This window comes from Halichoerus grypus, chromosome 4 (genome assembly GCF_964656455.1).
Source record: "Halichoerus grypus chromosome 4, mHalGry1.hap1.1, whole genome shotgun sequence".
In the NCBI taxonomy this organism is placed as follows: domain Eukaryota; kingdom Metazoa; phylum Chordata; class Mammalia; order Carnivora; family Phocidae; genus Halichoerus; species Halichoerus grypus.
Window position 1 is genome coordinate 54,931,447 of NC_135715.1, and position 27,471 is coordinate 54,958,917.

At 39.2% G+C, this 27,471-nt stretch overlaps 1 protein-coding gene across 2 annotated transcripts in view; it reads left to right on the plus strand.

Annotated features, from left to right (window-relative positions):
• GTF2F2 (general transcription factor IIF subunit 2) overlaps positions 1 to 27,471 on the plus strand; it is a 149,028-nt gene that overhangs the window by 1,994 nt on the left and 119,563 nt on the right. For both annotated transcript variants that reach the window (XM_078070336.1, XM_036071698.2), the window contains exons 2-4: positions 11,133 to 11,206; positions 21,874 to 21,892; positions 23,716 to 23,860. In XM_078070336.1, the coding sequence (XP_077926462.1) occupies positions 11,133 to 11,206; positions 21,874 to 21,892; positions 23,716 to 23,860 (238 nt within the window). The remainder of the gene's footprint in view (positions 1 to 11,132; positions 11,207 to 21,873; positions 21,893 to 23,715; positions 23,861 to 27,471) is intronic.

A 27,471-nucleotide genomic window follows, 5' to 3' on the forward strand; every position in this document is an offset into this window, starting at 1 on the left:
TCTTTGAAAAGAACTCAAGCCAATGATTTGTTCTTGTTTTGTAAAGGTAGTTGTTAGACTATTTACGGTTTACAGTATTACTGTTTCTTCTTACCAGCTTGGCATACAGTATATCTTCTTTTTCTAATCCTAAGTATCAAAAAAAAAATAATAACACACTTGCAGATAGATCTTTCCAGGGTGTGAAAGGACTTTCTTGCCAGTTCTTGTTCTTTGACAAATTCATCTCTGAAAGATAATGAGAAGAATTGCTAGCAAATACTTTCTGCCCTAAAGTCCACTCCTGTTCTTTCTTTGACAACTTTTGTTTCTGCTCCATTAAAGGACACCTGATAGACAATGGGGTTTGATTTGCATAGCTGTCAGATAACTTGAACTTGTTTCATTTGCACTGGATTTAGTATCGAGTGTGATTTTCATGCCCATACTTGAGCATACTTGGATTTTCAACTCTGAATTATAGGAATAAATTATAGGACAACATCAAATTGTAATAGTTTCATTTTCGGCTTTCTTTGCATGATATTAAAATATAACATATGAGAAAGTGTGTCTTCGTTCTTATCCAGTCAGAATTTGTGAACAGAATTACATACTGATTTCACGTCTTTTCTCTATATGTTCATATTTCTCATTGTAGGAGCACCTGGGTCGCTCAGTCGGTTAAGCATCTGCTCAGGTCGTAATCCCAGGGTCCTGGGATTGAACCCCGCCTCCGGCTCCTTGCTCAGCGGGGAGCCTGCTTCTCCCTCTGCCTGCCACTCCCCTGCTTGTGCTTTCCTTCTGCCAAATAAATAAATCTTTAAAAAAAATTAAAGGAGACCCCCCCAAAAAACCCCCCATATTTCTCATTATAGATAATACTTTGAGTTCTGTTCTTTGAGGATCATTTGCTGCAAAATGTGTAAATTTCTTCTTAGAGTATCTCAAAGTTTATGGGCCATCTTGTACATATTAATTCCATCACTAGAAAGGTATAAAACAGGAGAAATACAGTAAGGTGTAATATACATGTAAGATCTCTTGAGTGTTTTGAGCAGGAAAATAGTTGTTTTTCTGGCTGGAACAGGGAAGACTTCATGGAGAAGGTGACATTTAAGAAGAGCCTATGGAGTTAATTAGTTAGGAAAAAACTTCTCAACAGGGCTGGGGAGAACTAGAGTGTGTTCAGAAAAAAGCAAATATAGTAGAAGATTGTGTCCCAGAATATCCAGTACCTGTACTGGCTTATGAAATGCCATTTCTGGGGTTTTGAGTATCTTAAATCTACAAGAGATTGATGATCCAAATGAGTTTTGATAGGAATAGATATGATTGGATTTAACTTTTATGGTGGATGTCATCTGCTAAAACATAAAGTCACAGTTTTTACCTTGTCAGGGAGCTAGTCCTTGTAGTTTGCATTACCCTGTTCTGTTGCTCAGTCTGTGCCACTGTTAGGTTGCCAACTGGTCACACTGTTACTACATACCTTATACCAAATCCTTCAAAATTGTAGAATGTTTAAGAATATTTTAGCATAGGGGCGCCTGGGTGGCTCAGTCGTTAAGCGTCTGCCTTCGGCTCAGGTCATGATCCCAGGGTCCTGGGATCGAGCCCCGTATCGGGCTCCTGCTCCGCGGGAAGCCTGCTTCTCCCTCCCCCACTCCCCCTGCTTGTGTTCCCTCTCTCGCTGTGTCTCTCTCTGTCAAATAAATAAACAAAATCTTAAAAAAAAAAAAAAAGAATATTTTAGCATAGGGGCGCCTGGGTGGCTCAGTTGGTTAAGTGACTGCCTTCGGCTCAGGTCATGATCTTGGAGTCCCTGGATCGAGTCCCGCGTCGGGCTCCCTGCTCGGCGGGGAGCCTGCTTCTCCCTCTGACCCTCCCCCCTCTCATGTGCTCTCTCTCTCTCTCTCTCTCATTCTGTCTCAAATAAATAAATAAAATCTTTAAAAAAAAAAATATTTTAGCATAGTTCTGTTGTTTGCTTTCCAATTTTTAGACTTCTGGAAAAATCTTCTCTAGTTATGGTTGGCTGGAGGGTAAGGTACATATATGATGGGGAAGAGGAGATAAAGTTAGCAAGGTTATTAGGAGTGGTGGGATTTTTGTAAGTAATGAATATCATACTGAGGCCTGATTTATAACAAATGCTACCTCTTTTTTGGGAAAGAAAAGTGGAGGTATTGAGAAGGGCTGTGGTAGGTCTAAGCAACAGCTTTCTAGCCAGTAAAAAGTTGTTTCTAACCCAATCAGCCTTCCTCTTCTAGGCATTTTGACTACTGTTTGTTGGAGGAGAGGATCAGGACAGGAGACAGGCGAAAAGGAACTTAGCTTTCATATGTACCAAGTATTTTATACAAAGCAAACCTTTGAAGAAGATACTAAATGTCTATATTTTTTCAGATGATGAAATTGAGGCTTAGGGAGGTTATCTTACCCAAGTATGGAACAGTGTTTCAAATTTAGGTCTGTTTGGCTACACAGCTTATGCCAAGAATAGGAAATGTCTTTTTTCCAGCTTAGGTCTCTTTCATGAGTTATCTCCCTGAGGAATAGAGGTGATGTGGGGACTTCATTTCTTTCTTTCTTTCTTTCTTTCTTTGAGAGAGAGAAAGCACAAATGAGAGGGAGAGGGAGAAGCAGATTCCCTGCTGAGCAGGGAGCCCAATGCGGGGCTCAACCGTAGGACCCCGAGATCATGACATGAGCCAAAGGCAGATGCTTAACCGACTGAGCCACCCAGGCACCCCTGGGAACTTCATTTTTGTGACCTTGGATCTTGTCAGTTCCATGTGGTGATGATCTTCAAGAAAACATGGGAGTAAAAGCTGCATGTCACAGATTGGGCTTCTTGGGAAGCTGATTCTGAGATGATTAAGTTTACCAGGGAATGCTCTTGGGATCATCACCTGTGGAAGGAAGAAGACTTAAACAGGACTGGTAAGAGGGTATGATGCAGTCTCAAGGAAAGCTGAGGATGTTTCCACAGGGAGTCTTACAGGTGTCCTGATCTGGGGTGAGGTATACCCTATGTTGACCAATCATTGCATGTTGTTTGTCCCAGGAAGAGTGTGATCTTGGCTAGAGGAAGGAAGAAAGAAAGAAATGAAGCCCCCCACATCACCTCTCTTCAGTGAAGGCAATGCCAAGAGGGGCTAACAGCTGGGGCTCTCTGTGGCCACACTCCCAGCAGCTGGGAGAATAAGGCCTTCAGTCCTAAAGGGGGAAATGGGTGTCACATCACAGTGTCCATTACAGTGCCCTTAATTTGCTTGTATTCTGGGAGAAACAGGGTTTGGAGACTAGTAGTTGGGGAACTAGATACTTGCTGAAGCAAAATTGGCAAAGAAGCTCAGGGGAATAACGTCTATACGTAATGACCTTAGCACCTTGGCTTCAAAGTCGTGGTTGACCTTACTGCTCTGCCTGCCATGAGTGAACGGGTGCGTGGGTTGATTCATCCCACAAGTTTTCAGTGATTGCCAGTCATTGTGCCAGGCTCTGAGTATGTTATGGTGAGCAGAAACAGACATGGCCCATGCTCTGTGAACTAGGATTTATAGTCTACTGCAGGAGACAGACAGCCATCAAAGATTAGTCCTAATGAAAGCAGTTACAGACTTACCTGTCTGGACATGGAAGCCAGGAATACTGTTCTATGAGTGTGGATAATAAACTTGACCTAGTCTAGGGGGTCAAGGGAAGTTTCCCTGAGGAAATAATGCTTAAGTGAGTCATTTTCTATTACTGTCTTCGGAAATCTGAGAAAACACCCCGTTGTACCTATTATCTTGTCTCCATCTGATTTTCTTTAATGACTGTGGAGATGGCGGAAACAACACATATCTCACAACTGATATGTTGACACGACTGTTTTGGGAAAATTTACTAAGAGAGTAGAATTCAGGTATTCTTATAAAAAAGTAATTATGTGAGGAGAGGTATGTTAATTAGCTTGACTGTAGTAACCATTTCAGTAGATCATCATGTTGTATACTTTAACAATTTTATTAAAAAAAGAAAATGTTTTAATTAAAAATATCAGCCATTCAAAATGGTATTTTGGAGGCTTGGGACCATATATGCTATGAGTTTTTCTTCCTCATCTCCCTCCCTTTTTTCAGACTTAATGCTAATGGGCTGGAACTTCTGGGAAGCTCATTTCCATAAGCTCTTGCTATAGAGAGTTATACGTATATGATTGACATACTATCCTCAATGTATTCAGTTTTTCATTGAAAAAGTATAGTATTTTGGCAGCCTTTTGAATTAAATAAGCTGGTAGGCTTCCCTGGGAACTTATGACTTTATTATAATGATGATAATGCAGTGTGAGTTCCAAACTTATTTTTATCAATTAACTTCTGCAGCATAATCTTTTTTGTAAGTTGACAGTTGCTTGTATTAGGTACAATTTATTGTAGTGGATTTGATTCTTAAATTTGTTTTAGTGTATGATATAGACTTTACTTAGAACTTCTCGTTGTTCGGTAGCTAAAATTGTAGTCTCCAGCAGTTTGATCAGAGACTCTTCTGACTTGGTTAATGTAGTGAAGAAGTGCAGTCTCCTCAAGAGTTCCAGTGCTCCAAAATATTCTTGTCTCTCCTTTATCTTAATAGCATCTCCAGGAACCAGCAATAAGTGGATGGAGGCAGACTGGAAAATAATGCTCTCCACTATTGGCATTTTCCTCCTTCCCCCTTATTTTAAGGTAGATCTCTGAAATAAAGTTTCTCTCTGAGAATGCAGTGAGGTTTATTAAAATTAAATTCTGTATCCCAGATATATCCCAATAATGTCATCATTGTTATTACATTAACATTAGCTAATGTTTCCTCAGTATCCAGTCATTAAGATAACTGTTCCTGCTATGTGCTAGGCTATTCTAGATGCTAGGAATATGGTAGTAAACAAAACAGACAATATATCTGCCTCCTGCAGATTACATTCTAACGGGGAAGGAGAATAGACAGTAAATGAACACATATATAGCCCATGATAAGTGCTCTAAGAAAAATGAATAAGGTAAAATGTATAGTAAGTATCTGGGGATACTGTTTTAAATAGGGTGGGAGAAGGGCCTCACTGATAAGGTGGTCTGTGATCAGAGACCTGAAGGACATTATGGGGGCATGCCCTCCACATATCTGGGGGGAAGAGTATTCCAGACAGAAGTAACAGCATTTCAAAGGCCCTCAGATATGAGGTGCTGGGAATGTTCACAGAACAATGTGGTTAGAGTCAAGTGAGAGAGAGAAAGTAGTAGGAGATGAGGCCATGGGCTAGAGGGGGCTGAAACACGTCAGACATCATAGGATTTTTACTCTGAGTGACATGGGGAGGGAGTAGCCCTAGAGCAGCAGCAACATGGCATGGTGATTATGGAGCTAGACTGCCTAGATTAGAATCCTGGCTTCACCACTAGTAATGTGAGACCTTAGGCAAATAACTTTTGGGTCTCATTTTTTTATCTGCAAAAATGGGATGGTAATAGGGGCGCCTGGGTGGCTGGTCAGTTGAGCGTCTGGCTCTTGGTTTCAGCTCAGCTCATGATCTCCCGGTTGTGGGATCCAGCTGTGCGTCAGGCTCTGTGCACAGTGTGGAGTCTGTTTCAGATTTTCTTTCCCTCTCACTCTCTTCTCTCAAATAAGTAAAATCTTTAAAAAACTGGGATAATAATAGAGTTCTTTTTTTTTTTTTTTAAAGATTTTATTTATTTATTTGTCAGAGAGACAGCAGAGCAGCCAGCAGAGGGAGAAGCAGACTCCCTGCTGAGCAGGGAGCCCGATGCGGGACTCGATCTCAGGACGATGGAATCACGACCTGAGCTGAAGGCAGACACTTAACCCACTGAGCCACCCAGACGTCCCAGTAATAGAGTTCTTATGAGGATTAAGTGAAGTAACTTTTGTAAAGTGATTAGAAAAGTACCTGGCTTGTAGTAAGCACTATGTAGATGTCTATTAAATAGGCTTTGAGCAGAATAGGATTATTTGACTTATGTTTTAAGATGATGACTCTGGCTGCTATATTAAGAATCAGCTAGACGTGGACAAGAGTGGAAGTTAAGAAATCCGAAGGCTATCAAAATTATACAAAAGATGATGGTGGCTTGGACTAGGATGGTAACCCTGGAATTGGTGAGAAGGGGCTGGAGTCCTGATATAATTTGAAGATGTTGCTCACAGGATATATCAGTTGGTTGGATGTGGAATGTGAGATAAAAGTAGCTATTCAGGGTAACTGCACAAAGTTTCAGACTGAGTACCTGGAAGAATGGAGTTGACTTTTACTGAGATATGGAAACTTGCAGGAGGAGCAGGTTATGAGGGAGAAATTAGAGTTCTGGTATGGATATTTTAAGTTTGAAATGTCCACTGAATTTTCAGATGGAGAGCTTGAGTAGGCAATTGGATATATAAGTTGGAACTTGAGGGGAGAGCCTGGACTTGCTCTAAATTTGGGAGTTGTTATTATACAGATGGTATTTAAAGTCTTGAGCCTGGATGAGATTACATAAGATTGATTGCAGGTAGAGAAGAGAAGAGACCTGAGGACTGAAACCAGAACACTACAGGTGAGAGGCCAGGAAGACGAGAATCTAGATGTGTGGGGACCAAAAAGGAGAGTCCAGAGAAGTATGAGGAAAATCAAGAGAGATTGTGGTGACTTAAAGCCAAGTGAAGAAAGTGTTTGAAGAAGGAGGAAACAGTTCTCAAATATTGTTGATAGGTATGAAAGATGAGGACTGTACATTGACTTGGCAATGTAGAGATATTTGGTAACTAGGGTCGTCACTTTCCATGGAGTGGTAGAGAGGAAGTCCTGTCTAGAGTAAAAAAAAATATGGCAGAGGAGGAACTAGTCAGCCAGCAGGGACTACTCTTTCAAAAAGCTATGCTGAAAAGAGAGGTGGAAAATGGGACAGGGGCGCCTGGGTGGCTCAGTCGTTAAGCGTCTGCCTTCGGCTCAGGTCATGATCCCAGGGTCCTGGGATCGAGCCCCACATCGGGCTCCCTGCTCCGCGGGAAGCCTGCTTCTCCCTCTCCCATTCCCCCTGCTTGTGTTCCCTCTCTCGCTGTGTCTCTCTCTGTCAAATAAATAAATAAAATCTTTAAAAAAAAAATAAAAAAAAAAAAAAAAAAAAAGAAAATGGGACAGTGTGTGGAAAGAATTATAGACTCTGCTCTTACTAGGTGTGTGATCTTGAGCAGATTTGCTAATTTCCCCATGCCTCAGTTTCCTCATTTGCAAAATGGAGGAAATAACAGGATTGTGTGAAGATTAAGTGGTTAATATATTTAAAACATTTAGAAGAGTGCTTGTCATTTAATGTATTAGTTATCTGTTGCTATATTACCACAGACTTAGAAGCTTAAAACAACATACATTTATTATTTCATGGTTTCTGTGGATCAGGAGCCCTGGCATGGCTTAATTGGGTCTCCTGCTTCAGAGCCTTTCACAGGTTACAATCAAGATGTCAGCCAGAGCTGAATTCTCATCTGAAGTCGTGACCAGGGAAGATTGTTTCCAAGCATGTGTGGTTGGCAGAATTCAGTTTCTCGGGGTTATTGGACCCAGGGCCTAGGTTTCCTACCTGCCTGCTAACCAGAGCCTGTCCTTAGTTTCTTGCCACCTAGGCCTCCCCAACATGGCAGCTTACTTCATCAAAGTGTGCAGACTGAAAAAACAAGAGAAGCAAGATAGAAGTCACCATCTTATGTAACCTCATCACAGAAGTAACATCCCATATGGAGAATAAGGAACTCTCTTGCGCTGTTGGTGGTAATGCAAACTGGGCAGCCACTTGGAAAACAGCATGGAGGTTCCTCAAAAAGTTAAAAATAGAACTACCCTATGAACCAGCAATCACACTACTGGGTATTTACCCAAACAACGCAAAAACACTAATTCAGAGGGGTATACGCACCCCTATGTTTATAGTAGCGTTATTTATAATAACTAAGATATGGAAGCAGCCCAAGTGCCCACTGATTGATGAGTGGATAAAGAAGATGTGGTACACACACGTGCATGCGCGGGCATGCACACAGTGGAATATTATTCAGCCATAAAAAAGAATGAAGTCTTGCCATTTGCAACGACATGGATAGAGCTAGAGAGTGTTATGCTAAGTGAAATATGTCAGAGAAAGACGAATACCATACAATATGAGTCATATGTGGAATTTAAAAAACAAAACAAATGAGCAAAGATGGGGGACGAGAGATAAACCAAGAGACAGACTCTTAACTATAGAAAACAAACTGATGGTTACCAGAGGGGAGGTGAATGGGGGGATGAGTGAAATAGGTGATGGGGATTAAGGAGTGCACTTGTTATGATGAGCACTGGGTAATGAAAATAAAAACTTAAAAAAAAGAGAAAGAAAATGGGGTGCCTGGCTGGCTCAGTCGGTAGAGCAGTTGACTCTTGATCTCAGGGTCGTGAGTTCAAGCCCCATGTTGGGTGTGGAACCCACTTAAAAAAAAGACCTGGACAAATTTTATAGCCAAAAAAGAGAAATAAATAAAAGAATCCTAGCCAAAAGGGAAGGGGAGTAACATCCCATCACCGTTGCCATGTTGTATTGATGAGAAGCAAGTCACAGATCCCCTTCTCACTCAAGGAGAGGCGATTACACAAGGGTATGAATATCAGGAGGTGAGGATCATTGGGGGCCATCTTCAGAGTGTTCCTGCCACATGTAGTAAGCACTTTAGTGTTAGCGGTCATCATCATGGTCATCATTCTGATGGGGGGATGACTAAGTAGAGGAGAGGAGAGAGGAGAAAAACGGTAGAATTGAAGGAAAGATGTTCTTGATTAGACTACAGGAGAAGAAATTAAGTGCACAGTGGAGGGATTGACCATCATTCATCTATTGTTTTTAGAGAGGAAGTCAGAGTAAAAGGCCTTAGCTGTGGCTACATGGTAGCTGTAGAGGTTCTCTTTTGATCCTCTTTCCCTAGTTTGTTGTTGTTTTTTTTAAAGATTTTATTTATTTATTTGACAGAGAGACAGTGAGAGAGGGAACACAAGAAGGGGGAGTGGGAGAGGGAGAGGGAAAAGCAGGCTTCCTGCTGAGCAGAGAGCCGATATGGGGCTCGATCCCAGGACCCTGGGATCATGACCCGAGCCGAAGGCAGACTCTTAACAACTGAGCCACCCAGGCTCCCCTCTTTCCCTAGTTTGAAGAGAAGTCAGGTTATCACCACAGAAGGAGAAGGGAGGGAGAGGTGTTGTTGGCTTGAGAAGTGAAGAAAACTTGTGACTCAGCTGTAGCAGGAGAATAGATTGACCAGGGAGGTGGAGTTCAATTGTTGAGCATCTTGTGAAGGGCTTACTTGGTGTTAGTAGCCATATATTTCAAGTGAGACTAGTTAGCATCACTGTGAATTTTTCTCCAGCTGCTCAGGTCCAGTGTGGAGAAGTAACAAAATGAAATCAAACTAATTAATTAAGTAGCAGTAGAGATGGGCTTTAATCGGGATTAAGGTTCTGCCAGGCCAGCATGATGAAGGAGGTACGGGCAAGGGAATGATTGTGAAGACAGGACATACACAGCTAGGGAAAAGTGCAGAGATGTTAGAGTCAGGGATTTGAAGGGATGGAAAAAACTGTTGAAGTACTGAGGAGAGAGCCAGGAAGTTAGTGGTTAATGTGATTGCTTGAAATACAAAATTATGGAAGGGATACCTTTACTGAAAGGGAGAAAGTCTTATGGGTCTATATATGTAGAGGACTCATTTGAACCAGTAACTTGGAATATGATGAAGAAAAGACACCATCTTTCTCCTGTGGGCTTTATTAGGGAATATGACTAGTGTTCAATAATTTTGGTGTAAAGAATGCATATGTAATTGAAGAAATGACATTAGAATTTTTTTAAACCTTTTATTCCTGAATTTTTACTATATCTAAACAAAGCAATGCCACTTGATAATCAAGTGGTTCTTTTGCAAATGAAATCTTGGTAAATAGAATGTTTTTTTTCTTTCCAGCTTTAGAAGCTCTGACTCAGTTCTACACTCATGTTCATGTTACCATTCCAAGATTGCTGGGGGAAATAGTAGTGACACCTGACATTCATTGAGTACTTGCCTTATGTGAGGTATTATGCTTCATGCTTTATCTGTGGTATCTCATTCCTCACAATAGGCTAACCTTGAAGGTGTGTGCTGATTCCACAGTTCATACTGTCTCTTAGAAGAATAGTAGTGATTCAGCATATATTCTCTTTTGGGAATTAAAAACCTTCTGATTATATGTATCTAGTTACCCACACTGGGTTTGAATCCTGGCTCCATTGACAAATTATATAATCTTGGCTAAATTATATAATCCCCGGGTATCCCAGATTCATAATTTGTAAAATGAGGGTAATTAATAGTACCTACCTCATAGAGATGTGAGGATTAAATGTGTAAATATGTGGAAACTGCTTATAACAGTGTCAGGAAAGTAGTATTATATAAATGTTAGCTGTGATATTTAATCATTTATTTCAGCAGATCCTTTATCATTGGTCAGAGTTTTTATCTTACAATAAAACTTGACTTTTGAAATCATCTTAAACTTGGTGGTATCTCTAAATAATATGTTAGAGTGTTGTACTCCTCTGAGAAAACTTTTCTGGTAGCCTTTCTGATGTCTGAACTTTCATTGGACTTACTTGGGAACATAACACTTTGTTTTGTTAAGATATTTGACTGGTGTTAGAATTGTGTCACCAGCTTGATTGACTTTAAGCTCTTTGAAATTTATTTATTTATTTATTTATTTAAGATTCTATTTATTTATTTGACAGAGACACAGCGAGAGAGGGAACACAAGCAGGGGGAGTGGGAGAGGGAGAAGCAGGCTTCCTGCTGAGCAGGGAGCCCGATGCGGGGCTCGATCCCAGGACCCTGGGATCATGACCTGAGCCAAAGGCAACAACTGAGCCACCCAGGCGCCCCTAGCTCTTTGAAATTTAAAATATTTTCTTAGTATCCCTTATAGTGCAAAATGTATAATGGGAGCGTGATACTTAGTGATTAGTTACTATAGGCAGAGAGTAAAATAGAAGCAGTATATCATTTTATGTTTAGGAGGTTAGCATCTAAAACATAGTCTTACTAGTGTTTTATTTATTTTTTAGGTTCCTAAATATTTGTCACAGCAATGGGCTAAAGCCCCTGGAAGAGGTGAAGTTGGGAAACTGCGGATTGCCAAGTAAGTTATTTCTGTAGTTTTGACATCTTAAAAAGCTGTTTTTTGAAAATTTTATAAGTGCTTTAAAATGTAATAGCAATTCTTTTTTAGATAGAGAATGTACCTGGAAAATGAGAAGTAATGAGCAAATCAAGACTTGCCAAGAGATGGTTAGGTGCGCTCTAAGGAGTAATGTGTGCGCATGGGTATTTCTGCATACGCGGATGGATACCTCTGCAGACACACACTCACAGCCCCCTCTCTAGTGATAGATGTAAATATAAAGTCAGATTTACTGGCAAAACTTATTGGCCATGAAGCAACAGAATATGTAGTTCCCTCATCCCTCCAATTGTCTCCACATCTTCTGAGGCGGTATGCTGGGTTGGTTATGCATCCCATTAATTGCTTCGGTAGAAAGATTTTGCCATTGTGCCACCATGTCTATCTGTAGGGGCATTGGAAAAGTGTAGGGAACACCTGGTAAGCAGTGTAATGGTGTAGTTTCCTGGTTGAAGAAATGGTCTTGTTAGAAAGGGAAGCCTCCAGAGCTCAGCTGGTATCAGCCAGAAGCCTTGCATTCCACTCTGTCCATTCATTCATTTTTTTGTTTTTGTTTTTTTAAGATCTTATTTATTTGTTTGACAGAGAGAGACACAGCAAGAGAGGGAACACAAGCAGGGTGAGTGGGGGAGGAGAAACAGGCTTCCCGCCAAGCAGGGAGCCCAGTGTGGTCATGGACCCTGGGACCATGACCTGAGCTGAAGGCAGACGCTTAACAACTGAGCCACCCAGGTGCCCTTGTCCATTCATTCTTGACCCAACTCTAATCAGATTTTCATGCATGCTACTCCACTGAAAATAGCTCTAGTTTTGTCATCACTGTCTTTATCAGTTAGCTTTTGCTTCATAACGAATCACCCCAAAATTTAGTGGCTTAGAACAAAAACCATTTTATTTGCTTATTTTTCTGTGGGGCAGTTCCATTTGGGGCTGACCTGGCTGGTCTTCCTGGCTAGAATGGCCTCACTCATGTATCTAGTAGTTGGCTTGCTATCGGCGGGGGCAGTGGCCATGTGTGTGGTTTTGTTTTTTTTTTTTTAAGATTTTTTATTGATTTATTTGACAGAGAGAGAGAGTACAAATGGGGAGTGGCAGGCAGAGGGAGAGAGAGAAGCAGGCTCCCCAATGAGCGGGGAGCCCAATGTGGGGCTCTATCCCAGGACCCTGAGATCATGACCTGAGCTGAAGGCAGACGCTTAACTGACTGAGCCACTAGGTCCCACCATGTGTATTTCATCTCCAGGGTGCTCATTCACATGATGGTGAAAGTGTTTGCATCATGGTTGCTGAAGTCCTACTGAGGATGCAACTCACATAGCCAAGCCCAGATTCAAGTGGGGTGCAATAGACTCCACTGTTGGTGGGAGTCACTGCAAAGGATTTATAGTCCTTTTTTGCAGTCATTCATTCCTATCCTCAAACCCTTTTTTTTTTTTTTTCATTTCACTTCTGGGACCCCACTCTATTGATTATCTTCCCTAGCAGACTGTACCTTCTCAGTCTGTTGCTGGCTCCTTCTCATCTTCTTAGTCTCTACATGTTATTTGACCCTAAGGTATTCTTTCTAGTTCTTTTTTGTTCTTTTTCTTACTTACCTTTGTTCTGACTTATCTTTTAACTCTTCATTTTGTTTTAACAAGGTATTGATTGGAAACAGGCATGCTTTTATATCCAAAGTTCTAAAGTTAGGTAGAGACAAGAAATATCTTACTTTCTCAAGAAATGACCACACGTTTAATAGCAGAACCAGGCTTGAATTCAGGCCTTTGAATGGTAAGAAAACTCCAGTAGGTTTCCATTCCAGCTCTGTCACTCATGATCAGTGAGACTTTGTACAGGTCACTTCATCTTTTGAGTTTAGATTCCTTATCCCTAAAGTTGCCTGTTTTGCAGGCCTTTTATTTTATTTTTTTTAGTCCCATATACTCCTTTTTTTATGTTATGTTAATCACCATACATTACATCATTAATTTTTGATGTAGTGTTCCATGATTCATTATTTGCGTATAACACCCAGTGCTCCATGTAGAACATGCCCTCTTTAATACCCATCACCAGGCTAACCCATCCTCCCACCCCCCTCCCCTCTAGAACCCTCAGTTTGTTTTTCAGAGTCCATCATCTCTCATAGTTCATCTCCCCCTCCGATTTCCCCCCCTTCATTCTTCCCCACCTTGCAGGCATTTTTTATAAATCCAGTGAGATAATACAGAAATGGTTGTCATTTATTTGTATATTTAACTTTATAAAATGAGCCTGTTTCTGGAAAGTTGTAGATAAATCACATTTTTTTGTGAGTTGTACTTTTAATGAAAGAAAAATGGAATGTACACTTTGCATACTTTTAATTGAAATCTGTGATCTTTTTTCTTTTTCAACATGGAATCCTTTGTAATGCAGATAATTACCTATTTTTTCTGTTTTGGACTTATAATTGGTTTTACTGAAAGTGGTAGCCACTATCAAGATAAAATCTCAGCAATCTATGTCACTGAAGAAAGGCAGACTATAGGAAAAATGCATTTAAGTGATGAACCATGTGGTTTTATGTAACAACTGGACTAGAGCTCCAGACCTGGGTTCTAGTCCTAAGTGTCTCTTGAAAGTTGTTTGGCCTTAGCTCTCTAAGCCTTAGCTTTCTTGTTTGTAAAATGTGGATAAAAATGCCTCACAACCCATAGAGTATTTATGAGACAAAGGAAATAGCTTAGGATTTATTAAAATGCTTTGTAGGGGCACCTGGGTGGCTCAGTCGTTAAGCATTTGCCTTCGGCTCAGGTCATGATCCCAGGGTCCTGGGATCGAGCCCCGCCATCAGGCTCCCTGCTCGGCAGGAAGCCTGCTTCTCCCTCTCCCACTACCCTGCTTATGTTCCCTCTCTTGCTGTCTTTCTCTCTGTCAAATAAATAAATCTTTAAAAAAAAATGCTTTGTAAACTCAGATGTCCTTTTTCTGCCATGCATATTGCATTCCTCAAAATCTCTGTGTGAAGAAAATACCTGGTTGAGGACTGTAAAATCTTTTTTTTTTTTTTTTTTTTTTGGTGTGGAGAAAAAGGGACTAGTATGGGAAATAGGGTAAACGCCGAGGTTCAGGGAAACCTCTGCGAGCCCTTTGATCCCTGAAGTAGAATAAAGACAGCATACTAAATAAGCAGTGGTGGGTGTGCCACAGTTTTTCTTTATCATCCTTTGCTGGGTAGAAAATTTCAAGCTCTTTTTTTTCCTTATTTAAAGCAGATGGTTTACACAGTTGCATCTAATATTGGGTGGCCATTCCCCCAGGTTTGCCTGAACAGTCCCAGTTTACATGTTTCCCCGTGCAGTTATTATTAGTATCCCTTCTTTCTAGAGTGTCCTGATCATGACAATAAGCTGTTTGCATTTAATGTTTTCAGGTGTGCATGTATTTTTTATGTTAGATAAAAGATCTAGCAGATTTTCTACCTAACATGATACGTAATCGTCTTGTCTTACAGATCTAGATCCTTTTAATGATAACCGATTCATAATAATTAGCACCCTAAGATTGCTATGGAAATGCTTAAAAACAGCTTGTTCCATAGTAGGTCTCCTGGCTATTTGTTTGTGCTATTCATTTAGTTTTCATTCCCTTTTTTTTTTAAGCTTATTTATTTTACTAATCGCTACACCCAACATGGGGCTGGAACTCACAACCCCGAGATCGAGTTGCATGCTCTTCTGACTGAGCCAGCCAGGCACCCCAGTTTTCATTCCTTTTACTGAATTACTAAATTCATTATTAAGCAAGTGTAGGATGATGAGGAATGGCTTCTCAGTGCATGTGATGAGGTTATCAGGATTTTAGTTGATTTCAAGCTAAATATGAGTCATCAGGGTTATGTGGCTATAAACAAAAGACTCCATTAATAGATGTTTGTTGTTTAGAATGAAGTGGGATGATAATCCCACTCTTTTTTTTTTGCCAGTTAGTGTATGGTGAAAACATTATGTTCAGTTCTTAGTGCTGTACTTAAAGACATGGACAAATAAGTTCCTTTAGTAGAGTGAGACTAGGATAATGAGAAAACTAAAAAGCTCAGTGTCCTATGAAGAATATTTGAAGGTACTATGGCTGTTGAGAGAAGATTTAAGGAACACCAGGTGAAACCATCTTCAAATATTTTTAAGGCTAGGAGATACATAATTAACTATTGATTCTTAGAGGCAGATTAACCAGTTTATATATTATCTGTGTGGTAAAAAATGTATATTTGGGTAAAACATGAAAACAGCTAAGGTTTTTAAAAGCTAGTGTGGCATACTGGTTATGAGTATGGACTCAGGAGTTATTCAGCTCTGGACTTGTCCAAACCTTGTCACTTACTAGCTATGTGATTTTAGGTGTTACTTCCCCTCTCTGTTTCCTCATCTATTAAAAGGAGGTGGTATTAATACCTCGTGGGTTCAATGCATATAAAATGTTCTGTAGTGTTCACCTACAGTCATGCCACATACTACACAGTATAGACCATTGGCCCAGCATTGGGTTTGATGTGGTTTGGGAATGGGCCTCCCTTCCCTGGCACATCTCCCAAAGATAAGCAGCAGCAGCTTGCTGTGCAGGTGGCCCAAAGCTAGGGAGATCTATGTGGTGTGGTGGTTCATTCTGGCAGAGACAGGGCTGTGGAGTAGAGGAATTGGGAGAGGCAGAGGAAGGGGAGAAAACATGCAGCTGGGAGTGCAGCTCTCCCCAAATTTGGTTCTGTTTACACCTGAAAAAAGGAGACTCTAGCCTTTTTTAACAGCTGGTTTTGGGCCATTTTTCTTAGGCAGCTTATGTGATGTTTCTAAACCATTGTACTTGGATTATTTTTATCCCTTTGGATATCTAATGTGTACTGCATTTTAGTTAGCTTATGGTTTTGCTTTAGGTTGTTTCAGTTTTTTGGTTTTTTTCCCCCCCACACTCCCCTAGGTTGTGTAAGTTTTAAAACCAGCCTTCTGGGGCACCTGGGTGGCTCAGTCGGTTATCTCAGGGGTCCTGGGTTTGAGCCCCGCGTCGGGCTCCCTGCTCAGCAGGGAGTCTGCTTCTTCCTCTTCCTCTGTCCCTCCCCCCTGCTCCTGCCCTCTCTCTCTTTCTCCTTTCTCTCAAATAAATAAATAAAATCTTAAAAAAAAAAACCCAAAACAAAAAAACAACCTTTCTGCATCACCATCCTGCCTCAGAAAACTTCAGTTTTTGAAATGCTTTATATATGCTCTATTTTACTGACAATCATGCAGTCTGTACTAGTAAGGCTTTTCTCAGAGACTTAATATCTAGCTTTATTTCTAAACACATGTAACATTCAAGGTCATAATAAATATGCAAACAAAAAATGAGATATAATTTTTCTGTTATAAAATTGACTAAATTTAGAACAATCTTATACTGATGAGTTTAAGTCAGCGCAAACTTTGTGAAGACCAGCCTGGCAACATACATATGCGTACATACATATATATACATAACACAGTCACATGTACTCACACACGCATTACTGCTTAGAACAAAATAGAATAATAATCCCACTGTTTTCTCTGCCAGTTAGCTCACAATGTAGTTTGTTCAGTTCTTGGTGCTGCCCTTATAGAAAGACACAGACAAACTCATCCAGCAGAGTGGGACTGGGATAATGAGAAGGCTAGAAATATTAATAATAACATATTCATGTTCTTGACCCAGCACTTTCATGGAACTTACCTCATGGAAGTAATAAGTTAGTGATGCAAAGATTGAGGATATTCATTTCAGCATTGTTATAGAGAAAAATCAGTAATATTCTCAACCTTAGTAAGGGAATAATGAAGTAACCTGGGCACATTTTGAAATTATTTAATACTTTTATTTTAAAACAATCTCAAGCTACAGAAGAGTTAGAAGAACAGTATAAAGGGCTTTTTTCTTTTTCTTTTTTACTACAAAAAGGATATTCTCCTACATAATCACAGCACATCCCTCCAAATCAGTGGACTAACATCAAATAGTACTACCTAATCCTTAGACTATATTCAAGGTTTGCCAGTTGTCTCCATACTGTTTTATAGCAAAAGGATCCAGTGCACAATCTTGAATTGTATTCTGTTGTCAGGTCTCTTAGTTTCCTTAAATCTAGAACATTTGGAAGTCTTTCCTTGACTTGTATACTGTGTAAGTATCAACACTCTCCATTATTTTATGGAAATTTTAGTTTGATGTTTCTTCATGATTAGATTGGAGTTATGCATCTTTGGCAAGAATATCAATGAAGGTGAAGCTGGGTTCTTACTGTATTCTAGTAAGGTTTGCATGTTTTCATTTTGTCCCATTACTGGTGGTAACTTTCATCACTTGATTAAGGAGAGTCTTCTATGCTTTTTCACTGTAAATTTACTCTTCTTTGTAATTAATAAGTATTTTGTCAGGTGGTACTTTGAGACTGTGTAAATATTCCATTCCTCATCAAATTTTCCACTTTATTATTTTTTTAGTATGAATTCATGGATTCCAGTTTTAGTTAATGGGTCACAATTTGTTACTATCATCATTTATTCTGATGTTCAAATTGTTCAAAATATAGACATTGGAAGCTTCTCCTAAGCTGGTTCCCATGCCCTTTTTTTTCTTTATTGTGGTAAAAACACACATAAAATTTACCATCTTAACCCTTTTCTCAGTGTACAGTTCAATAGTGTAAGTCCTGTGGCCTTCTGACCTGTCTTTGTCATTCTTTGAGCACTTAACTTTTTTTGTCATAGAAGAAAGGTTTAGACTTATCTTGTATATTTCTGTCTGAGCCTGAAGTCACGCATTTTTCTATGGATCCGACTTCTTTCTAGAGGAGAATGATATTTAGAAACTAAGATCTGGATACCACAAGTGCTCATTGTTGCTCCCAGACCCTTTCCGGGAGCAGAGTTAGGGAGTGTATGTACACATACACATTTACATCTTTATTAATTTATATATTTATATATTTTGCAAATAATAAATTTATACCAATATCCAATTCTAGTCCAACACCACTGAATGTTTCCAGTTTTCTCCCTTTTCATGTTTGGACTGGTTCCTGTTATATTTAATATATATTCACTTATTTGTTTGGGCCTCTGTTCTTATTTGGTTAGACCCCCCCTCTTCCCCACCAGTGTATGAACGCCCTCCGCACCTGGCTTGGGCTATAGCATCCCCCATTAGGCAGCTGCCTTTGCAGTCCTCCACAGGGATGCTGTCCTCAACACATTCAGATCGTCATCCCTTCCGGTCCTCATACGCATGCCTACTTACCCCTCTAGGACTCCCAACAGCATGCTTCAGGTTTTCTTCCCATGTGGATGTCCTGACCCTGCTACGTTCTAACACAGTTCTTGTTGAGCCATTCCTTTGTGGGGATGCCCTCCTTACCCTCCTGGGCTCAGACACCTTGCCCCAGGTACTTGCTTTCCATCCCATTTGGGCTGTGCTTACCTTACTCGACCTGGTCTGCAGATACCTACCTTGCTTGGCTTCACCTAATGATTTTTGAGCTGAATTGTTCAAGAAGCGGATGAATGAATAGGAATTAAAAACAAAACACAAACAAATCCAGGTATGCCTGGCTGGCTCAGTTTGAAGAACATGTGACTCTTGATCGCAGGGGTTGTGAGTTCAAGCCCCACATTGGGTGTAAAAGTACTTAAATAAAACTTAAAAAAAAAAAAAAAATGAGGGCACTTGAAGTAATAAGCACCGGGTGTTCTATGCAACTGATGAATCAGTGAATTCTTCCTCTGAAACTAATAATACAGTATATGTTAATTAAATTGAATTTAAATAAAAAATTTAAAAAAAATCCTGGAGCACAGTTAAAAGACTTGGTATTGATTCTCTTACCTTGGAAAAAGAGGTGTTTTATTGGTGATCAGTGATAGTGAAAAGTCTCCTGCCATTGGTGACAAATCTATGAAGTATTTAAAAATAACAAAAAGGAAAGACAAATGATTAATTTTTTAAAAAGGCAAGAGGAGTGGGGCTGGAGTCTAAAGAAATAGCTGTGGAGTATTGAGAAATGGACCCAGAGTAATGAAGGAGAAACTAATGGCACAGCCTTCTGAGGCATTCAGTGAAAGGATGAGCTACATGTTTGCTTCATTCATTTCTGAAGATATTACTATGTTTTACAATAGTTGATGTTTATAATTTTAACCACAGGTCATCATGAAGAGGATATATTTTATTGGTAATATTGAACAACAAAAAGTCATGTATACTTCATACATTTATACACCAAGACAAAAGAATATGTAATCCTTTTAAAATAAGTCTTAAGTCTTCAAGGACTAGTTTTTATTCTGGAAAATGAACTCATCCAGAGTTTGTCAATGTCTTATCATTCCAGCTCAGATGATGTTATAAATAAATATATGAAAATAAAGTTGTCATCCCCTCCTGTGTTCCCTAATTGCATCTGGGTGATTTTCAAGTCCCCCAGACTGGAAATGTCAGCATGATCTTTAAACAGTCCTTTCCCCCTTGCTGCCTCCTTGCAGTCATTTCCGCTTCTGTCCGTTCTGACAGCTCAGATGCCCTGCCACACAGTCCTCCTCCTTCCATTCTACCATTACCAGGTTCAAGCCTTCATTACTTTTTTTTTTTTTTTAAGATTTTATTTATTTATTTGAGAGAGAGAATGAGATAGAGAGCATGAGAGGGGGGAGGGTCAGAGGGAGAAGCAGACTCCCCGCTGAGCAGGGAGCCCGATGTGGGACTCGATCCCAGGACTCCAGGATCATGACCTGAGCCGAAGGCAGTCACTTAACCAACTGAGCCACCCAGGCGCCCAAGCCTTCATTACTTTTTATGTGGGTTTTTGCATTAGCCTCATTCCAATTCAGTAAACATGCTGCAAGTGCCTTCTCTGCATCTTCGCCTTTGTTTTGACTGCAGCACCTATGAAAGGTAGCTAAACTAAATGCCTCTAGAAACCAGGTCCAGGAGTGATAGGGAAGGGACTGCGGTGAGAATTCATTGGACTGTGCATGTCAAAGGGATTGTTGTCATGCTGAATTCGGGGGTAGGGGAGGGCATTGCTGCCAAATCTTCCAGTCTTTTGAGAGAAGCTGGAAATGCATATTTTTATAGGAAGTCTTAGAATTTCTTCACTTCTGTTCTAGGTACTTCCCCAACAAAGAGAGAATCAACATTGCATTTTAATAAGTGAAGGACTGAGAAGTCCTGCCGGGAATAATTCTGTTTAAGATTCTGGACTCCTTAGTCTGGCCTAAGAGGCTCTTTACCACTTGATTCCTGCCTGCCATTCACTGATGTTAGAAAGAATGTGCTAGGGATGCCTGGGTGGCTCAGTTGGTTAAGCGTCTGCCTTCAACTCAAGTCATGGTGCCAGAGTCCTGGGATCGAGCCTGGCATCGGCCTCCCTGCTCAGCAAGGAGGCTGCTTCTCCCTCTGCCTGCCGCTCCCCTTGCTTGTGTGCTCTCTTAACCTGTAATGCCTCCACGTTGTTGACCTCATCCCTCATTCAGTTAATCTTTGCTAGCTTTCTCATCTGCATTTTCATGACAGTATGTTGTACCTCTGTCATAAAGTTATTATCCAGTTTATGTTGTTTATGGATTGGATCTTTTTTTAAACTAGGACCTTCTTGAGGATAAAGACCTATGTTCATACTGTACCGTGCACTTGGCACAATGCCTAATGGTTGTAGAGTAGACACTTAATGATAGAATGAGTGGTTAAGCCACTGAATGAAGGCAGGTTGGAACTCAGCCTGGTGTTATGGAGAAACATTAGTATTCTAACTGGTCTTCATATCCATTTTATATATATTTTCTGGTGCAAGTTTCTAGGAGCATGTTTTGTACCCTTTTTTTTTTTTTTTTCAAATGATACTTGTGGCTCTCCATTGCTTGAGAATTAATAAGTCCATGCTCTGTACTATGATATTCAAGATACTCCATGGTCTAGCTTTAGTTCTCCTTCCTAGTTTATCTCCCACTATTCCTTAGTTTGTATTCTCCCAGCCAAATGTGACTACATGTTCATGATCAGACTCTTTGTGGCTTTGCTCAGCTGATAGTTCTGATATTATATTCCCGTCTCAGCCTATTGAAATCCCAGAACCCTTCAAGACTTACCTCAGGTTTTCTCTCAACTCTTAAAATGGAAAAAATGGGGTCCTATCTGATCCTGGCACATTGGGCTCTCTTAATTTAAAATTAGTTAAAATGTATCTCTTATCGTTATGGATGTAATTTTTGTATCTTCTGGCGGAGGACAGAGATCTTACACTCAGTACTTTGCTTATAGTAGATATGTAATATATTTTTTTTTAATTAGGCTATTACATAGGGTGTAGAAATAAAGATAAGAATTGTAATGAGATCATTACTTGGTTAAAATATTAGGCAGGTTGTAATAGTGTTAAGTGATACAAACTCATAATATCTACACATGGGATTAAAGTGACTTTTGTTTGTACTACATGATTTATGAGTAGGTTAGTTGAGGAGAGCCAAGGGTAAATATTAGTTGATCTATGTAAATGTCTTATTTTATGTAAATATGATGTAGTGTTACTCCTTTTAGTTCTTAGTGTACATCTAAAGAAAACATGAAATCTAAATAAAAATTTTTCCTTTCTTTTGTAGGAATCAAGGAAGGACTGAGGTAAGATTATTTCTATGAAAATTTTATTTAAAACAGATTATTTTACTATGTATTAGTAATAGTAAAGAGAAGGTGGTGTTTGCATTCTGGAAAACTCCACATCAAACTAGTGGCTGATGGTGAGGAGCACATAACAGCATAAATGCCACTTTCGTGTGAATGAATGGACTCCTTTTTAGTTGTTCATTCTTAGCATTTTTCTGCTTTGACCTAAACTATCCCCTCTCGGTACTGTGAGGCTTATTGTTGCTTCAGTAATACTTCAACATTATTTCAGCATGGCAAAGGCATTTGGTCTGGATTTTTCAGGGCTTTAGGTTTTGACCCATTAAGTCCAGGACATAATTGTGGTACCTATCACATAGTAGAGAAATATTCAACAAATGCTTCATAATCTTTCCTATGTGGTTGGGATATTAGTATTTTATGTTTATAAATCTTTTGATGTAAAATGTGATGTTCCTTTGGGGAGATCTAGTATATATTAAAAATCATTTTGAAAGAACAACTGCTAGTATGTGTTTTTATTCTAAACCTCAGTGTTGCGTTATCTTTTTTTTTTTTTTTTTTTAAAGATTTTATTTATTTATTTGAGAGAGAGAGAATGAGAGAGACAGCACATGAGAGGGGGGAGGGTCAGAGGGAGAAACAGACTCCCTGCCGAGCAGGGAGCCCGATGCGGGACTCGATCCAGGGACTCCAAGATCATGACCTGAGCCGAAGGCAGTCGCTTAACCAACTGAGCCACCCAGGCGCCCAGTGTTGCGTTATCTTTATAAATATTTAGTTGTGGGGTGCCTGGGTGGCTCAGTCGGTTAAGCGTCTGCCCTCTGCTCAGGTCATGATCCCAGGGTCCTGGGATCGAGCCCTGCATTGGGCTCCCTGCCCAGCGGGAAGCCTGCTTCTCCCTCTCCCACTCCCCCTGCTTGTGTTCCCTCTCTCGCTATGTCTCTTTCTGTCAAGTAAATAAAATCTTTAAAAATATATAAATAAATATTTAGTTGTATTTGTTAAAATATTCAAAAATGAAACAGTACCATGTACTCCTACAGTAGTCATTAAAACCTAAAAAAAGAAATATATTTTCTGCTTATGGGAGTGTTTAAGCATTCTTAGTTAATAGCTCACTTTTTCCCCCTTTAAGTACAATTACTTTTTTAATACTCTTAAAATACTCACTTATTCAGCAAATACTGTTTTCCTTCTATGTGCCAGGCATTTTGCTGTATATTTATTTGTATTTGTTATATATTTAAATATATATTTAAGTATATGTATTCATAAGGATATAAATGTAACAAGACATGATCCCTTGAAATCACAGACCTTAGGGAAAAAAAATTATTTCTGTTTTGGAAATAGAATTTCTTCAGCCATAAACCAGAGAAAACATTCGAAAGCTGTCTCCTATCTTTATAATGGTAGATTAGTCCCATTATTCGGACAAATGGGAATATATTCTCTCTCTTTTTTTAAGATTTATTTATTTTATTTGGGGTGGGGAGGGGCAGAGAGAGTCTTAAACAGACTACGCTGAGCACGGAGCCTGACGTGAGGCTTGATCTCACAACCCTGAGATCACGACCTGAGCCCAAACGAAGAGTTAGATGCTTAACTGACTCCACCCAGGTGCCCCAGATTCTCTTTTTATGACTAAGTATTAAGGATTTTTTAAAATAAAGTTTTAGGTAAATGTTTAATAAAATGTCTAGAAATGAAGATTCACATTTTTAAAGAAGTATTTGATTTAATCAGAATTTCTGTGAAAGATACTTTGAATACATAAGTCTGTTGTAATAAGCTCTTGTTAATGTGTCTGTTAGGTGTCATTTACTTTGAATGAGGATCTTGCAAATATTCACGATATTGGTGGAAAACCAGCTTCAGTCAGCACTCCTAGAGAACATCCGTTTGTCTTACAAAGTGTTGGAGGACAGACATTAACAGTCTTTACTGAGAGCTCATCAGGTAAGTGGGAATAGAATTATTTAATATGATTCCCGTACCTGTTGTATAGATGTTCTGTCTCAACATATATTTTGAGGTCATTACCAAGGCTACTCTACCTGTTGTTCTGTCTACCTCTGTTCATATCATGCTACTTATTTCTCTAAGTACTTTCCTGTGATTAATGAAATTTTGGCTATTACTCGAAGGGTTTAGTTTCCATTTGGGGCATGAAGAAATAGAACAAAGCAGATGGAAGAGTGTGGTGCATCAAGCTGTCTCCTAGGATGTTGAAGAAACAGTATTGTGAGTTTTGCCAAGATAAGGTCATACTTGCCTGTTTTGGTAAATTGATATTCAGCAATTTTAAGTTGTGCTTAAAAAAAGAATACTGCTTAATATTAGGGAATATTTTAGCCTAAATTTTTGCTTTTGTGGGTTTTGATACTAAGAGGGCATTTTTAGTGCAGAGAGATGAACTATTTGTAATGTATTTTGGTTTTGACTTCCAAGAAGCTCTGTGTTAAAAGTATAGTTTGTAAATTTTGTGTGTTTGCTCTCAGATATTTTACCAGTTCAATAAATCAGAAGCAGGTGTTTCAGTTTGTGCATTAAATACAGAGGAAGCTTTTTTGCAGCGTACATCTATGTTTATTTTCATTGTTATTTGATTTTTAACCTTACCTGAATTTAGAATATTACTATTAACACAGCAGGGCAACTCATTTTAATGGAACTAATTTCTCATATCTAATTTAAAAAGTTCAGGGGTGCCTGGGTGGCTCAGTCGGTTAAGCAGCTGCCTTTGGCTTGGGTCATGATCCCAGGGTCCTGGGATGGAGCCCCGCATTGGGCTCCTTGCTCAGCGGGGAGCCTGCTTCTCCCCTGCCTGCCATTCCCCCTGCTTGTGCTTGCTCTCTGTCTGTCTCTTGTTCTCTCTGTGTCAAATAAATAAATAACCATAAAAAAAATTTTTTTTAAGTTTATTGGTTGTCTAAAGAAAATGATTTGTGATTATGTATCTTCATTAAACATTACAAAGAAAGCTGTAAAAAATTGTAGTATGTTAAGAATGTTACTGTTTTAAAAAAAATATGTTCAGATAAATCTTTTGTGGTGTCTTAGATTACCAGGAGCTGTAAAAACTGATCTAAAAAATAAATCGGTCTCCCCCCCCCAGACATAGAATGTAACAAAATGGTAAACTATAGGGGCGCCTGGGTGGCTCAGTTGTTTGAGCATCAGACTCCTGGTTTTGGCTCAGGTCATGATCTCAGAGTTGTGAGATGGAGCCCCACGTTGGTGGCAGTGGGGCTTCTCTCCCTCTGCCCCTTCCCCTGCTCTCTCTCTCTCTCTTTTTCTCTATAAAATAAATGAATCTTTTTAAAAAACCAAAATCGTAAATTATAACTTTTCTATCATGTGGTTTAAGGTAACAGTTTTGTTTTATTGCATTATCCTGATGCTACAGTAATTTGTAGTGTAATATTATGGGAGGTAGAAAAAGTTAAACACATTCATTTTCTCTTGGAGAGGATTCAACTATTCAACAAATATTTATTGTATGCCACGTTATGCAGGGCATAGCATAGGTGTATCCAAGGACTCAAATTTGTCTTGTGATTGGTAATATTCAGTAAGACCTATTGAACCTGTGAGGTTTTCTCTACTTTTGTGGTTGTCCATGGAGAAGAGGCATATGGCACCAAGACAGTAAACAGGAGGCAGAGCCTTGAACAAAGTTTGAACTACCTTTGCAGAGAAAGGTACCTTATTTGAGCTTTTTTACATTTTACTAAGTTGCTGATTTTTCCAACGCGTGGTTTATTATACAAAGGACAGTGATTTAGAAAGGTAAGATTTTTTTACCCTCAAAATTCATCTTCCATTTTTAATCTTATAAATCCTTTAGTATTGTGCTCTTTTTGAACATTTTGTGTTCACATTTCTGGTTATAGTGTACTCCAAAGTGAATATGGTATTATAAGGATTACCTTGGCAGGGATATGGAAGAGGATCAAGATTGCCATCCTTTTTCTGGAGTTTGGACAATATGTTCTTGCTTTGTAGAACTCTGGTAGTACAAATGCAGATCTAAGTTGCTGTTAGATGCTGCACACTATAAGGAATTGTTTGCTTCTTAATCTCTGTCATTTCTGTTTCATGTCATTTTTCTTTGGCTCTCCTTGCACCTTTCTGTGCTTTAATTTTCCTTATTTGTGAAATGTAATAATAATTATTTACATTTATGTATAAATAGTAATTTTTAAAACAGAACAGCACTCTACATAATAAATGCTCAATAACTATTATTATTACTGTTATTAATTTCAGATCTCATTTTTTAAGATATATAGACATATGGATATATGTACACATATGTATATGTGTGTGTGTGTGTGTGTGTGTGTGTGTATATATATATATATATATATATTTTTTTTTTTTTTTTTTTTTTTAAGGAAGCTCTAGGCCCAATGTGGGGCTTGAACTCATGATCCCAAGATCAAGTGTTGCATGCTCTACTGACTAAGCCAGCCAGGTGCCCCTATATTAGATCTTATTTTTAAACACTTTAGGTTTCAAGTTTATTAAGGCATGTGCGTGCATTTTAGCTCATCTGTGTGTATATCATTTGATGAACTTCAGCCAGTAGAGATTTTTATGTTCGGTGTTTTTTGATTGCCTCGATGACCGAGAAGAAAGCTCTGTAGAGTTGTAATTAACAGTTTATTTCCTTTTCGGAGGAGTACTATGTCATTTGCCATTTCTAATCTTTAAGGTCTCAGTTCCACAGCTGAGTTCTTTGAATCTCTAGGAAGTCATGAGTAGACAGCAGAGGCTCGGTGACTGCATGACATATTTAAAATGCTAGATATAGGGTTGCCTGGGTGGCTCAGTCTATTGAGCATCCCACTCTTGATCTCAGCTCAGGGCTTGATCTCACAGTTCTGTGTTTGAGCCTTGTATTGGGCCTGCACTGGGTGTGGAGCCTACTTAAAAAAAATGAAAAGATATATATGTATGCATATTCTTCTGTGGGACAGGCCTGTAGCTTTCATTGGAGACTCAGAGGGGTCTGTGACCCAAAAAAGCTTCAGAGTCCACACTCTAGTATTAACTTGGTTGATCAGGAACTGGCCAAAGTATGAATAACGGAGCCATTTTACAGTGAGTAAAGCCATTTATTTTACAATGAAATATACATAAAGCAGGCATTATCTTAAATATTTTTATGTTTTCCCTCAAGCATAGAGCTGTACGAGCTTATAAAAAATTGCTTTTTTAGGCTCTTCATTTTTTTTTAATAGTCCATAGGTCTATAAAATGTAGAATTTGATAAGAAGAGTTAAAACCTCATTTGTTCAGTGTGTTGAGTTTAATTTTAATAACTTTATTCCTTCTATTAATATACATTTCGCTGGTTTTTGAGAGGTCCCCTTGAGCCAGTTTTTCTAATGATTCAGTTCTACATATTAGAGTATCTTTGTGGGGATGGAATTAGAGGGACTGATGATATCTTTTACATTGTCTCCTTATAACTGGATTTCATGAGTGTTTTATGAACACAGTTTGTTTCTAGTTGAGTATTCCTATCTGAGGGAACATGTTTTATTTTTAAGGACTATTTG